The sequence below is a fragment of the Melanotaenia boesemani genome, chromosome 16 (assembly GCF_017639745.1).
Source record: "Melanotaenia boesemani isolate fMelBoe1 chromosome 16, fMelBoe1.pri, whole genome shotgun sequence".
NCBI lineage: Eukaryota > Metazoa > Chordata > Actinopteri > Atheriniformes > Melanotaeniidae > Melanotaenia > Melanotaenia boesemani.
In genome coordinates this window covers 32,845,291-32,861,936 of record NC_055697.1, presented here as the reverse complement: position 1 = coordinate 32,861,936, position 16,646 = coordinate 32,845,291, and the positions used below count along the sequence as shown (strand labels likewise).

The 16,646-nt window shown below is 42.5% G+C and overlaps 1 protein-coding gene across 3 annotated transcripts in view; it reads left to right on the top strand.

Annotated features, from left to right (window-relative positions):
* LOC121655562 (echinoderm microtubule-associated protein-like 6) overlaps positions 1 to 16,646 on the top strand; it is a 100,967-nt gene that overhangs the window by 25,449 nt on the left and 58,872 nt on the right. For all 3 annotated transcript variants that reach the window (XM_042010310.1, XM_042010309.1, XM_042010311.1), the window contains exons 3-6: positions 6,517 to 6,615; positions 6,696 to 6,764; positions 12,761 to 12,946; positions 13,068 to 13,203. In XM_042010310.1, coding sequence (XP_041866244.1) covers positions 6,517 to 6,615; positions 6,696 to 6,764; positions 12,761 to 12,946; positions 13,068 to 13,203 — 490 coding nt within the window. The remainder of the gene's footprint in view (positions 1 to 6,516; positions 6,616 to 6,695; positions 6,765 to 12,760; positions 12,947 to 13,067; positions 13,204 to 16,646) is intronic.

The following is a 16,646-nucleotide window of genomic DNA, read 5'->3' as shown; positions in this document are numbered from 1 at the left end:
AACACTGACCTATAGCACCAGGTCGGACCTTTTTAACCCTGGTGTGATAGATGAAGCAGGTGGTGGAAACCTTCCTCAGAGGTTTTCTCCATATTGACATGACAGCATCACACAGTTGCTGCAGGTTTGTCGGCTGCATCCATGATGAGAATCTCCCGTTCCACCACATCCCAAAGCTGCTCTACTGGACTGAGATCTGGTGGCTGTGGAGGCCGTTGGAGTCCAGTGAACTCATCGTCATGTTCTAGAAAGCAGGTGGAGATGATCTGAGCTTTGTGACATGGTGCATTATCCTGCTGGAAGTAGCATCAGAAGATGCTCCACTGTGGTCATAAAGGGATGGACATGGTCAGCAACAATACTCAGGTAGGCTGTGCTGGTTAAACCAGACCACGTTGGTACTAAGGGGCCCAAAGTGGACCAAGAAAATCTCCCCCCACCATTACACCAGCAGCAGCCTGAAGCGTTGATCCAAGGCAGGATGGATCCATGTTTTCATGATGTTTCCAGCAGATTCTGAGCCGAGCATTTGAATGTGGAGCTGAAATGGAGACTCATCAGACCAGCAACATTTCTCCATCTTCTATTGTCCAGTGTTGGTGAGTGTGTGTGAATTGTAGCCTCAGTTTCCTGTTCTTAGCTGGCAGGAGGCACCCGGTGTGTCTTCTGCTGCATCCTGGTCCAGACAACTGCTGCTCTGGATGTTTTCTCTTCTTCAGACCATCTCTGGAAACCCTGGAGATGGTTGTGGGTGGAAATCCCAGTAAATACTCAGACCTACAACCATGCAACATTCAAAGTCTCTTAAATCCTCTTTCTTCCTCATTCTGATGCTCAGCTTGAATTTCATCAAGTCGTCTTCACCACGTCTACATGACTCCATGCTGCCGTGTGATTGGCTGGTTGGATATGTGTGTTAACAGGAAGTTGAACAGGTGGATGGGGAGTGTAAATGTTTGCAGATTTAAGTCATTGTTGTGTGGCCAGCCTTCTTCCCTCCCCTGAATGCTTCATTTCATCTTAGTGACTAAGCTGTGATTCACTTCAGCTGCTGCAAATGTCTCCAAACAAGCTGGCATCATCATCATCGTCATCATCATCATATCTGATGAGATGAGACCAAAATCTGGATCATACTCAGTCAGGTTGGCTTTCAGCAGGTTGTAAAGTCATTGCTATGGTTCTCTGCAGCATGTTGGTCACCTTAAACAGGATGAATATTTTTCATTCTGTTCCTGTCGCTTAAATCTGAAGTTTTTACATCGTCTGATGAAATGCAACTAAATGCTGCTGAGCTGTGATGTAGCTCCAAACAATCCTTGCTGCTGTGTCATCTGTATTTTCTTCTGGCGCTGACTTTCCTTCTCATGACTGAACAGCTCGAGGTAAATCAAAACAAACCCAGAATCAATCAAGTAATCATAAATCCAGCTGAATAATAAATCGTGTGTGCATGCAGGCTCTGGGTGCAGCTGATTTATGATGACGTTGAACTCAAGTGAAAAGTATTTTTCTGATCCTGAAACATTTGAATATGATGCAGCAGCTGGGGGGGGGGTCCATTAAAATGTTTAGAAGTTTAAAAAACTTATGCTGCAAATTGATCAAAGGAGAATTTATTTTCCAGAAAAATGCTAAACTTCAAAGACATACCATCACATACTACTGCACAGCAGTTGGTCTATTCTGAGCTTGAGTTTAGAGGCACTATTTCCAAACATTAGATGCACATGTATTTTCAACAACCACCAAATAAAATAAACAGCTGAATCTATTGATTCTCTCAACGCAGTTCATTTTAAACAAGAAATTCAGTCATGTTGATAATCGCTGACACATACAGGCAGTTTTCAGTGTGTTGAACGCCATAGCTCTCCTTCTTTCCATAGAGACATGCATGTCTGATGTCCTTTGCTATTAGCGTGTCTGCTAAAACCATTTGTCTCATCTGTAGCATGCTTCCAGTTGTTAAAGCCAAACATAGTGAATACACCATCACTTGCTCCATACTTTCTGCATGGATGGCAAAAAACAGAATCAGTTTGAATGGAATACTCAAGTCAGTTTCTCCCACTCTACCAGATGCGAAAAATTACAGTCATTATTGCGCAGCAATTTTTTTTTAAACTGGTAGTGTGCTGGCTGAGTGCTGGCAGGGTACCGGCAGAGTGCTGGCTGAGTGCTGGCAGGGTACCGGCAGAGTGCTGGCTGAGTGCTGGCAGGGTACCGGCAGAGTGCTGGCTGAGTGCTGGCAGGGTACCGGCAGAGTGCTGGCTGAGTGCTGGCAGGGTACCGGCAGAGTGCTGGCTGAGTGCTGGCAGGGTACCGGCAGAGTGCTGTCTGAGTTTTGGGTGCGCTGGCACCTCCTTACCAAGGGCATCCCAATGAACGAGTGTTATCACTAGCCTGGAGATGACTGGGGTCTGTATCAGTGGGTCATCCACAGTCTTAGCCAAAAAGTCAAGAAATGGAGCTAGTTTTTTAAGATCCAAATTTAACCAGTCCAGTGACATAAAACTTGGTAGTTGGCCTGCACCAAACAATCAGTGGATGTTATTTGTGACGTATAAATATTTAAATATAATTTGGATTTTTAAATAAAATGTTAAAATGGTGAAAAATACAGTACATATTCCAATTGGTAAATTTGATTTTCTCGTTGCATTTCATTCCAGGAAGCAATGCCCCAGTACACCCCCTTGTGGTGCCAGACCCCCATTCAGGGCGTTGTTTGATGAGATGGAAACGAAGACACCATCCACATCAGAAAAGGTTTAGTTTTCATTTAAGGAACACAAAGAGTAACAGAAGAGACTCACCACTGTCTGTTAATCTTTATGATTTACCCTGTGATTTAGCCATCATTACATCATTTGTACCTAAAAAACTATTTGAAAAATTAATAGTTCACGCACGGCTTGAGCTCTGGAACCACTGTCCTCAAGAAGGGCTGGGCAGGTGTGGGCATGCTCATTGCCCCACAACTAGGCACCTGTGCAATGGGGTTTCCCCCGGTGGATGAGAGAGTAGCCTCCCTCCGCCTTCAGGTGGGGGGATGGGTCCTGAGTGTTGTTTGTGCTTATGCACCAAACAACAGTTCTGAGTGTCCACCCTTTTGTGGGACTTGGAAGGGGTGCTGGAGAGCACTTCAGGGGATTCCTTCATTCTGCTGGGGAACTTCAATGCTCATGTTGGCAATGACAGTGAGACCATGTTCAGGCATAAGAGTGTCCACATGTGCACTTGGCACCAGGACACTCTAGGCTGCAGTTTTTTGATCAAATTTGTAGTCGTATCATCGGACTTGCGGCCGGAGCTGTTAACTGATCACCGCCTGGTGGTGAGTTGGCTCAGATCGTGGGGGAGGATGTTGGTCAGGCCTGGCAGACCCAAGTGTGTTGTGAGGGTCTGCTGGGAACGTCTGGCGGAGTCCCCTGTCAGAAAGAGCTTCAACTCCCATCTCCGGCAGAGCTTCAACCATGTCCCGGGTGAGGTGGGGGACATTGAGTCTGAGTGGGCTGTGTTCTGTGCCTCTTTTGTTGAGGCGCCCAACTTAGGCTGTGGCCGTAAGGTCATTGGTGCCTGTCGTGGCGGAAATCCCAAAACTCGTCAGTGGACACCAGCAATGAGGTATAACGTGAAGCTGAAGAAAGAGTCCTATCGGGCCTTTTTGGCCTGTGAGACTTCAGAGCTTGGTCCACATTGCTGGCAGTAAATCAGAATGGTTTCCAGTGCGGGTTGGACTCCGCCAAGGCTGCCCTTTGTCACCGATTATGGACAGAATTTCTAGGCACAGCCGAGGTGTTGAGGGGATCTGGTTTGGTGGCCTCAGGGTTGGGTCTCTGCTCTTTGCGGATGATGTGGTCCTGTTGGCTTCGTCTTAAAAAAAAAAGTGAAAGTCTCTGGGATGAGCACCTCCAAATCTGAGCCCATGGTCCTCTGCTGGAAAAGGGTTGAAAAGGTTTCTTCATGTTGGGAATGAGGTCCTACCCTAAGTGGATGTATCTCGGGGGTCTTGTTCACGAGAGAGGGAAGGATGGAGCGGGAGATCGACAGGCAGAAGAGGGCGCTGAGCCAAAAGACAAAGCTCTTGATTTAATGGTCAATCTACTTTCCTATCCTCACCTATGGTCACCAGCTGTGTGTAGTGACCGAAAGAACAAGCTTGTGAATACAAGCGGCTGAAATGAGTTTTCTCCACAGGGTGGCCGGGCTCTCCCTTAGAGATAGGGTGAGAAGCTCGGTGATCCAGGAGGGGCTCAGAGTAGAGTCGCAGCTCCTCCACATCGAGAGGAGCCAGATGAGGTGGCTCGGGCAGGATGCCTCCTGGAGGAGACCCAGGGCACGCTGGAGGGACTAAATCTCTCGGCTGGCCTGGGAACGCCTCGGGATCCCCCCGGATGAGCTGGTGAATGTGGCCGGGGAGAGGGCAGTCTGGGTTTCCCTGCTTAGGCAGCTGCCCCCATATGCATAGTAGATTTTATGTATGTACACATTTATTTTTATTTATTATTCCTATATATTTTCAGGTTGTATTTAATTTTATTTTATTTTATTTTATTTTATTTTATTTTATTTTATTTTATTTTATTTTATTTTATTTTATTTTCCACTACTAAAATGTTCTTGTACATACAATTTTGAAGTTGTTTTGCATGGATGTTAATTGTACCCTTTTTAGTTTTTGTTGTGCCACAACACAAGTGTTTTGGTGAGGTAACTAAATAATGATCTCACTGTGCTGCCTGAGGGATGGAGATATGGAGCCAGCTTATAGAATGCTTATAATGAACACACAAGCAGAATCAAATTATGACCAATATTTGAGAATAATTCCCACCAAAAGACTACATGTTGCTACCACTGATTATAAAAATGAGTTATGCCTGATTAAATTCTAAAATAAATAAATAAAATGAGCCATATTTTGAAAGGAACAGCTCCTTTTCAAATGCAGACAGAGTTGCAAGGTGGCTGGAGCTGCTCCTGGTCCATCACAGAACCCATGCATACACGGGAAGAACATACAAACTCCACACAGGTTCCCCCAAGAAACCGACTTGTTAATATATGAGAGTTATAAAAATAAGATACATTAAGTTTGTACAATAATAAATTATATTTTAGATTTTATTGTGTTTGTTTGTGGTCTACTGAGAGAATCACAGACCTCCTTCATTCTGCTTTGGATGCAGCAGTCTGTGTCTGAAGGACAGCTGTTCTGTACTGGGACGCCTCAGTACAGCAACGGACCGTAACGTCAGATGGAGGAACATCCATCACTGATCAATACGTCCGATTTTACTTCTGTCAAGTCTGACAAAGACTGAAATTGTGACGTGTCTGACTGTTAAGTTTCACCATCACTCATTCACATATTTACACATCTGAGTGTAGCCCCGCCCATCAGCTGTCATGGGGTCTGTTTTAATCCATGAAATCAGGTGTCACACACTCATTTCTGAGCACACCTCAATCATTTCGTTATCGTGATAACAGAGTTTGTTTTCTCAAAATAACAAGATAAATGATCCTGTAATCATGAGAATATGGTCCTCATTATGTCGAGATAATGAGAAAATGAAGATTGAGATAACTTGTGATAAAAAGAAGAATCATAGCCCATAATGACCGCTCTCGGCTTCGGTATTTTTACATTTTGTTAAAGGCCCAAATAAAGACTCCTCATGTTTTCTGGAGTTGGGATTAAAGGATTAAACCAGTGGTTCTTAACCGGACTCATATGATTCGTGATGACATGCCCCGCTTGGCCATCATTGGCTGCAGGTGATCAAACTACATTTTGTGTACCAGTAAAACGTATACCTGAAAAAAATCATAGTTTATTTTTCAATAAAGGGTTCGGTGAATGCTCATTTGAAACTAAGTTCCGTACCTCCAACAAGATTAAGAACCACTGAATTAAACAGTCAGAGGTAAAAACAGCAGTAAATTCAACTCAATGTTCCAATTATTGCTCAAATGTAAATCCAAATCTAATCAAATCTTTTGATTTAAAGAAGCACGTCCATCATCTCTCTTCCTAGATTCTGCTTCTTCCTCCTCAGATGAAAGCAGCAGCTCGGCGTGGTGACGTGTGTCCTGTCTGCGTTAAACTGCCGCACTTATCAAACAGAAGCTTTCACCTGCTTCAGCACCTCTCAGACGTCATATTTCATCCTCTGACAGCAGTCTTTGGTCTCAGAGGATCAGATCTGCTGTTTACTCCATTTCATTACAAGCTGATGTTGGCAAACCTTCCAGCACAGCACACGTTAGGCAAAACCTTCACTTTATAAATTACTCCTTTTCTCTCTTTCTTCTTTCTCTTTTAATTTCTATATTTCATGTTATTGATTATGAATTAAATTAATATTTTTCAGCCTTGCAGGTTCACAACTTCCACCTCGTCTGCAAAAGACACAAACATGATGCACATTTGTTTCAAATCTTTTGTTCTCCAAATCTGGCCCACTGTGTTTTGTCAGACTGATCCTCTCTGTATCCTCTCTGTAGCGGTTAGCGTCGGTTGGCCTGGATGCCAAGAACACAGTCTGCATCTGGGAGTGGAAGAGAGGGAAGATCCTGGCCACGGCCACCGGACACTCCGACAGGGTGAGGGTATGCGTGCTCCTCCTGTGCATGTGTGTTTATAAATGCTGCACATGTGCACTAACTTCCCATCTGCTTCCCAGATCTTCGACATCTGCTGGGATCCGTTTCAGCAGAACCGCCTGGTGAGCTGTGGAGTCAAACACATCAAGGTAACTGCTCTGGTTTCTGATGTCCAGGGTTCAGAAGATCTCTAATTACATGCAGGAGAGGGAAGAGTCTCCTGGGACTGACCTGATGAACCAGCCTGATCCTGGATCAGTTCGAGGCCCCGTCAACACAGTTTTGTACTCATTACGCAACTGCAAATGTTTTGAATCAGAAAAACAAACTCAGTTGGAGGGTTACACACTTTAATAGTAATGAGCACATTAACCCCAAAAATACACTTTAAGGCTTTTCTTCTTAAAATTAGCCTCACTTATAATAATCATCTTATTCTCCAGAAAAATTGGAATCTGAATTTCCTTTTTGGCAAATTTAAAGATAGGTATCTAAAATAAAAAACCCATCACTGCCCATCTTCTACACAAAAATAGTAGTAGTAGTAGTAGTAGTTTAATTCGAGCACATACAAAACCACATGTATAGCCATGCGAATTCCAATTACAAAAAAGAAAAATGAAACAAAGATCATGCTCGAAAAGTGGAGGGAAGAAGTAAAGCTTATTAAATCCCACACCTTCTCCAAAGTTAAAATAATATTTTCCACTTCCTGTTAATTTTCCATCTGAACTTTACAGTCCTACATCACAATACACATTTAAATAATTTCATATTGTTCAACCATTGCAAGTATTTCATTTTAAACCAACACAAAAATACATATTTCAAAAAGAAGCTTCTTCATTCATATATTGTGTGAAAGTAATATCTTTAAACATTTTTTTAAATTGCTTTAAATTTGGACATTCCTTGAGCTCCACATTCAACTTATTCCACAATTTTACTCCACAAACAGAAATACAGAAACATCTCCTTGTTTTCACCCTTTTGACCTTATAATTAAATTTCCCTCTCAAAAGATAACCCCCTTCCCTTTCTGTAAACAGTCCTTGAATATTTGCAGGTAGCAGTTTGTGTTTTGCCTTAAATAAAATTTGTATAGTCTGTAAATTAATAATGTCTTTTAATTTTAATAATTTTGACTGCAAAAATAATGAATTGGTATGGTCCCTATAACCTACCCCATGGATGATCCTTATGGCTTTCTTTTGGAAAACAAATAGTGGATGTATTATTGTTTCGTAATTATTACCCCAAACTTCTGCACAGTAATTAAAATATGGAAGAACTAACGAGCAATAAAGAGTATGTAGTGATTTATGATCTAAATTCTGTTTTGCTTTATTTAATACTGCTAAACTTCTTCAGTCACGTACCTTACCTCTAATCCCATACCGCTCTAATTTATACAACAAAATATCATGGTTAATTGTATCAAATCAAAAAATAATCCCACTGTGTGCAATCTTTTATCTAATGAATTTGTTATATCTTCTATAGAATCTATAATTGCCATTGATGTTGCTCTATTTGCCCGGAATCCATATTGATTTTCATGAAGTATGTTGTATTTTTCTATGAATTTATCCAGTCTAATTATAAAAAGTTTTTCTAGAATTTTGGAGAATTGAGAAAGTAGTGAACGGGTCTATAGTTTGTAAATTGGTGTTTATTCCCAGATTTATACAGTGGGATTACTTTGGCTATTTTCATTTTATTAGGAAATGTACCAGACTGAAATGATAAATTACAGATATATGTGAGGGGTTTTGAGATTCCATTGATAACTTTCTTAACAACAGTCATATCAATACCATCATAATCTACAGAAGTTTTATTCTTACATTTTAGAACTGTTTCAATGACGTCTTTTTCCTCCACTGCAGCGAGATACATAGAACTTAGGTTTCTATCAACGAGACAGGGATTATCCTGTCCTGCGTCAGGGATGGTTTCTGCCGGTTCTGGCCCGATACTTACAAAGAATTTATTAAAACAATCAGCCACATCATTCGTATTGTAGTTTTCTGTATCATTTACAACAAAATATTTAGGGTAGCTTATCTGACTAGAAGATTTTTTTATTACTGTGTTCAGGATTTTCCATATTTCTCTAACATTGTTCTTGTTATTATCTAATAGATTTTTATAGTATTCTTTCTTTGCTGTTCTTAGGATATTTATTAATTTGTTCTTATATTTTTTATATTTATTTTCAGCCTCTTCAGTTCTTTGTTTTATAAATTCTCTGTAGAGTGAATTCTTTTTTCTACAAGCATTACGCAGTCCCTTTGTTATCCAAGGAGGACCCACATCTTTTAGTTTTTTATTCACTTTCTTTAAGGGACAGTTTTTGTCATATAGAAATTTAAATGCTCTCATAAATTCTTCCTATGCTTCATTTACGTTATTATTATTACTATATACATTATTCCAGTTGTGTGCAATTAGGTCATTTTTCAAATCCTCTATTGCTTCAGTTGTTCTCAGTCTTTTGTATTTAATTGTTTATCATGATCAATAGACCTGCCGTCATTATTAAACACTGTGAATACTGGTAAATGGTCACTGATATCACTTATTAAAATTCCACTAGTTGTGCTGTTGAAGACGTCGTTGGTAAATATATTGTCAATAAGTGTTGCACTATGACATGTTATCCTGGTGGGTCGGGTGATTTTAGGGTACAAGGTCATGCTGTATAATTTGTTGATGAACTCTTCCGTCTTTCTGTGTTCCTTCGCATTAAGCAAATCAGTATTGAAGTCCCCACAGATTATTATAGTTTTGTTTGTTTTAGTTGCAAATAGTTCTTCCATCCTGTCACTAAACAGTTCGACACATGAGCCTGGTGACCTGTAGATGCAACTTATAATCAAGTTTTTAGTTTTTTCTCTGTAAATTTCCACTGATACACACTCAAGCATATTGTCTATAACCACTGACATGTTCTCTATAACTTTAAATTTCAAGTTTTTGTCCACAAATAATCCAACTCCTCCTCCACCTTTGTTTCTGCGATCCATGTGTATAAATTCATACTCATCCAACTCGAAGTCCACTCCTTTTTCCTCAGTAACCATGTCTCTGAGACAGCAATAATATTGAATGGTTGTTTGAACTGATTTAAAAAGTTCTTGATGTTAGCAAAGTTTGCATAAAGACTTCAACTATTTATATGTATTACTGATAATTTTCCATCCTTGTTAATTTCATTATATTGTCCGTCAATATAATAACAACATTCATTACTTATAGAGGTGAAGAAGTTGTTATCTGGGTCAATATCACATTCCATATCCTGTCTGGTATGATCTGTGTATTGAAATGTTTGTAGTTGCACATTGTCCTGCTCATTCATTTCCTGGAATATATTACTATTGTCTTTAAGTGCAGATGACTGACTTCTTTGGATGTATGCCATAGTTTATGCAGGAGGTTCTTACCTCATTTTGCAGATGAGATTCATTGATACTTGTCCAGTTCCTCCACACTTTTTACCATCAGAACTTTTGCTTCTTCTGGTGATCCATTAAGCTTAATGAATATTTTGCAGTTTGCAGTCCAGGTGTGTTGAATTTTTTTTATTTTCCTCAAATATCTCGCTTTTTTGGCAATGTCTGCATTGTGCTTTGTCAAGTGCTCATTGATGTAAACATTTGTCCCTTTAAGTTTCCTTCCTTCTTTTAGTAGCGCAATCTTGTGTTTTCTATTTACAAACCTTATGATGATGGCAGGTGTTTCATTTTTATTTTTCCTTGGTAATAAATGACATGCTTCAACATCGTTGGATTTCATCGCAATGCCCTTTGATTGTAAGAAGGCAACCACTTGTTGCTCGGTTGAGTTGTTCTCCTGCTCAGTGGCCATATTGCCGCTATCAGCGGCTACCGCCCGAGCATACGAGCAGGGTTTAACCTGAAGCCCAGTGACGATGACGTCATTCATCCTCGTGTACTGCTCAAGATCCATAACCCGTCTCTCTAGTTGAGTAAGATGCTTGACTCCTTCCTCTATTTGGCTGCGTTGGAGATCCGCCAGCTGGCTCTCCAGTTCCGCGAGACGCTTGTCCCGCTCCTCGATTTGGACACGAAGTGCCTTGACATCCTCAACCAGCTCTAAGATGCGCTCCTGCTGTGACTTAACAGTAGAGACATCTGCTGTGAGAGAGTCCAGCGTTCTTATAATGTCAGCCTCATCAGCTGACACAGACTTTCTCCTCTTCGGACCCATATTGCCTGGTACTGCAGCGCGATCAGCTGTTAGCAGGCTGGCTAGTTTACTTGCCGGTAACTAGCTCTGCTCCGCAGCCTGCAGTCCTGTCAGATGTTTTCTTTCAGGCGGGGGTCACTTGAAGTCTTTACTAAATGTGTAGTGTCATTAATCCAGGAGCGATGATTGATAAATCCAGATTTATTTGGTCATAAATCGCCAAACACCAGAGAAATCACAAGAACTTACTATCTTACTATATATAATAAACTTCCATCTTCTTTTGGAATTACGAGTTTACAGCATTCTCCAGCAACATTTCCAAATATGTCTTCAGTCTCTGCTTCCGGCCTTACGGTAGAGAGGCCCTCGGTTCCAGAGAAAGCAGAAGCTCTAGCCAATCAGAGTGTCTCACCAGGAACGCTCCTGATGGGACAGGGTTCCAGGCAGAAAGCTCGGCGTAGCCGCTCCACCTCCACAATGCTTCCGCCTTTGGTGCAACCGAGGGGTTACTGTTCAACACAAAAGAGACAAGGAGAAGGAATTGCTCTAGTTTTCTTACAGCTCCTACAAAGACATAAAAGGGTGGAGTGCTCTCCTGGTGGGGAATGAGGTCTTGCCCAAAGTGGAAAAGTTTGAGTATCTTGAGGTCTTGTTCACGAGTGAGAGAAGGGTGGAGCAGGAGGTATATAGGTGGATCAAAGTGGCATCACCGAAAGACAAAGCTGGAGTTTCCTCTGCAGGGTGTCTGGGGTCTTCCTTAGAGATAGGGTGAGAAGCTTGGTCATCCACATCCCACCAGAGGAAGACCCAGGACACGCTGGAGGGACTACGTCTCTCTGCTGACCTGGGAACGCCTTGGAATTCCCTATGGGGAGCGTGAAGAAGTGGCTGGGGATAGGAAAGTCTGGGCATCCCTGCATAGACTGCTTCCCCCTGCAACCTGAAGCAAAGTTTAATTTAATATCATACTCTGAACTCACCTTTCTAAAGCAAGACCAGAAACATATCCCAGTATAGATGCAAGCTATGGTAAATGGTCTGTACTTATATAGCGCTTTTATCCACAGCGCTTTACAAATACGTCAAATTCACCCATTCACACACACATTCACACACTGATGGTGGTAGCTGCCATGCAAGGGGCTAACCACGACCCAAAAGGAGCAATTTGGGGTTCGGTGTCTTGCTCAGGGACACCTCGACATGAGCTCTCCGTAGGGCTGGGCGATATGAACCAAATCTTATATCTCGATATTTTTTACCTGAATCATGATATACGATATATATCTCGGTGTATATTGTTTTGTCAAGTAACCAAAGAGACAGTTCTAATTTACAGCCTTCAGTGCTAAATACACTTTTATTAAGGATCAGCAGCACATGTGCATTAAACAGCTGACTGAAATGAAAGTATCTTTACATTAAATTAAATGTTCCTAAAACAAAATGAATGAAAAATACTTTTCAACGACCATAACAAAAATACAGCCGTGCAAAATGCAAAAGAAAAGATGCTTTTAACTCAAAACAAGCTATCTCGATATAAACGATATTCCCTCCTTCTATATTGTGTCTGATAAAGTCTCGATATATCTCAATATATTGCCCAGCCCTAGCTCTCTGGGCCAGAATCGAACCAACAACCCTGGGGCTACAGGACAACCACTCTACCCACTGAGCCATGCCACCCAAGCTATGACCAGTACGCTCATGTTTGGGGTATTTCCTTCTCTAATAAATCATTGAGCTGCAGTTTTTAAAAACATTTTCGGAAGGACTCAGCATTGACTTTCAGCCCAGTGCAGGAGGAGCCATATTTGTTCCACAATGAGGAGAACACCTCAAACTTTTGCAACTTTTCCGGCACACAGAACAAAATTGGTACATTTCAACTGTTTAACATTTTCATGCCTTTTTCTGTCGGCAGTTCTGGGTTTTGTGTGGCAACGCTCTCACTCCGAAGCGGGGGATTTTTGGGAAGACGGGTGACTTGCAGACCATCTTGTGCGTGGCGTCGGCTAAAGACGACTTCACATACTCTGGGGCGCTCAACGGAGACATTTACGTCTGGAAAGGCCTCCACCTGGTCCGAACAGTTCAGTCTGCCCACGGGGTGAGTCTCCTGCTGATACCTGTACCTCCATCCAGGGATGAAGAGTTATTTACAGGTCACTTTGACCTCTTATGTGACTTTGATTGAAATCTACAGTGGTTTTTGGTGTTTGTGTGTGCAGGCTGGCATCTTCAGCATGTATTCCTGTGAGGAAGGTTTTGCCACAGGAGGCAGAGACGGCTGCATCCGACTGTGGGACGTCGACTTCAAACCCATCACCAAGATTGACCTGCGAGAGGCTGAACAGGGGTACAAAGGTATTACACCCAATCGAAATCCCCAAAAGTATGCTGCATGCCACCACTACCACCATGCTTCACTGAAGGATGGCTAGACATTGTTATCCGATCTCATAGTGACAGTGGAAGTTTCTTTGGTCTAATACTGGGTTTCAGGCACATGACTTTTGGACTGACATTGAGGACAGTGCCTCTGGATTAAAAGACGAGGGTGGTGGTCCCTTTGTTTAAGAAGGGGGGCCTCCTTCCAACTATATGGGGATCAGACTTCTCAGCCTTCCTGATTGCAGTGTCTGTTTAGTGTGGTTTTAACCCCGGCTGTGAACCAGTTTTACACTTTGCTTGTGGCCCCATAAAAGCTCTGTGTGGACTTTACCAGGAAGAGCATCTGGGGCAGCTTGGAGTAGAGAAACTGCTTCTCCACATCTGATTGGATGCCTCCTATTGGGGTCTCAGGGAAGACCCACGACACACTGGAGGGGGTATATATCCCTTCTGGTCTGGGAGGGTATCGGGATCCCCCAGGAGGGGCGGGAGAGTATTGCTGGGGTCAGGGACATCTGGGTTTCTCTTCTGAACATGGATGGATGAATGGATGGATGGATGGATGGATGGATGGATGGATGGATGGATGGATGAATGAATGAATGAATGAATGGATGGATGGATGGATGGATGGATGGATGGATGGATGGATGGATGGATGGATGGATGGATGAATGAATGAATGGATGGATGGATGGATGGATGGATGGATGGATGGATGGATGGATGAATGGATGGATGGATGGATGGATGGATGGATGGATGAATGGATGGATGATGGATGGATGGATAGATGGATAGATGAATGGATGGATGATGGATGGATGGATGGATGGATGGATGGATGGATGGATGGATGGATGGATGGATGGATGGATGAATGGATGGATGGATGGATGAATGGATGGATGGATGAATGGATGGATGGATGGATGGATGGATGGATGGATGGATGAATGGATGGATGGATGGATGGATGGATAGATGGATAGATGAATGGATGGATGGATGAATGGATGGATGGATGGATGAATGGATGGATGAATGGATGGATGGATGGATGGATGGATGGATGAACACTCTGTTTAAATCCTCTCTACATCTCCTTGTATGGCTGTTCTGAAGGCGGACTCGCCTCCGTGTGCAGCACAAAGAAAGATGAAGGTAATTTATTGAAAGAGTTTTTGTCTGATGAAGGTTGTTTAATCGGCTGCTTCTCTTTTCCTTCTGCAGACATTTGAAAAGAGCTGTCATCATGTGTTTAGACAGATATCAGGATGATCTGATTTTTTTTTCTTTGAGCAGAAGTCGTCAGTGATGAGGAGAGTAGAGATATAAAAGTTGATCTTCCTCTGTCTTCAGCAGGGAACGGGAACTGGGGTGGTGAATCCTCATCCTCCTCATTCCTAAATTTCATTTTATAGCAGGAGGCAGACATATATCTCTTTAGGGAAAGCTCAGGGGTGAGCCATTAATACCATGACTTATTTTTAAGTATCTCCTGTGAAGATTTCTGAGGGAAAAGTTAAAAAGAAAAAGATAAAAGAGATGAAAAAAGCCTCTGTCTTCTTAGTTGGAAGTGGCTTTGCTCTGGAGACAGTGAATTAATTTTAAAAGGTTCTGCAGTGGATGCTGGCATGAAACGGTGTGCTCATTAACCAGAATTACAGATTATATTAGAGATGAGACGATCTCAAAGTTTAGAGCAGCTGGTGAAAATGGGACTTTTGTTCCAAGCAAACACACCATTTGTTCCAATTTTCATGAAAAACGGCAAAGATAAGACAGAAAATAGGATTTTTGGTTTAGATTAAGTTTCATTATTGACATTTAATGTGTGTATCACAGATGTTATGCAGATAGCAATTACAGCCACAGAAGAACACAATAAAATGAAAAGATGATTGTTTTACTGTCTGTTATACATCAAATAAAGAAGAAATTAAGAAGTATTGCACAGAGTAGCTACATACATGTAAATATTATATATAAAGTGAGTTCCGGTCTGTGAATTTAATCTTATGTTTGTGCATGTCAGGCTCTGCTGGAGGACCGAAGGGAAAACAATGTAAAAAGAAATGTCCTTCATGGTTCTGTTGCCCTTGAAGGCAGCATTGTTGCAGGTTCCCCACAGGTGACAGCAGGTCTCCAATCATCCGCTCAGCTATCCTGACTCCTGTCCTCAAGCCACACAGAGATGCTGCTTGTTGGTATTTTCTATTGTACCTCTGAATCTTATATGTTGCACAAAAGTGATTCCTGAACAGCTGGTAGCTGGAAACCTGGCGTACCTCAGCATGGAGGAAGAAACTGGACACGTGGAGGACAAAAGAAGAAGAGTCAGGACTAAAAACTATCTACAGCAGATGGACAGAATCTGAATCCAGCAAAGACCTGAACCAGGACCTGAAAGATGCATCTGGGGGAACATCCCCTCAGCTGAAGCAATCCCCCTGTAGTTGGAGCACACCCTCCAGGTCCCCCTTTTTGAAGAGGGGGACCACCACCCCAGTCTGCCAGTCCAGGGGAACTGTCCGTGATGTCCACACGATGCTGCAGAGGCGTGTCAGCCAAGACAGCCCTACAGCATCCAGAGCCTTAAGGAACTCTGGGCGGACCTCATCCAGCCCCGGGGCCCTGCCACCGAGGAGTTTTTTAACCACCTCAGCGACCTCAGCCCGAGAGATAGGAGAGCCAGCACCAGCTACCCCAGACTCTGCTTCCTCATCAGAGGACATGTCAGTGGGATTGAGAAGGTCTTCGAAGTATTCCCTCCACCACCTCACAACGTCCCGAGTCGAGTTACGCAGCCCCCCATCCCCACTGTACACAGCGTTGATGGAGCACTGCTTTCCCTTCTGAGCTGCCGGATGGTGGACCAGAATCTCCTCGAAGCCGTCCGGAAGTCATTCTCCATGGCTTCTCCAAACTCCTCCCACGCCGGAGTTTTTACATTAGCGACCCGAAGGGTACCAACAATAAATAGAAAATAAGATGAGGTTCATCTTCAGTTTGCAAGCATCAGGACTCATCTGGTGTACAGCACACTTCACAAGAACTGAGGACCAAGAATGAAAATATATTTCTCTATTTTCAGCTGAATGCATGCTGGTTTCCATGGCAACGCAACACTGTCAGTTGGCTGTAGCAGCTCGTCGTCATTCTGTGGCTCAGCAGGTTTCATTTGAACCCGCGTGTTCAGGTTAAGTCTCACTGACTTTCTGATCCTAATCCAGCTTTTCCTATACGGGACTCTGTCGTCGTATTTCAAACATGTCTTTATTTAAAAATAACTCCCTTCCCTTTTTTCCTTGTTTAAAGTTTTTTTCAAGTGCAGTTTCCGCTGCGCTGCTTTGATGCTGATGTCGTGTCTCAGGTGGCATCACAGATCATTCCTTCACCTCTCCCTGTGATGG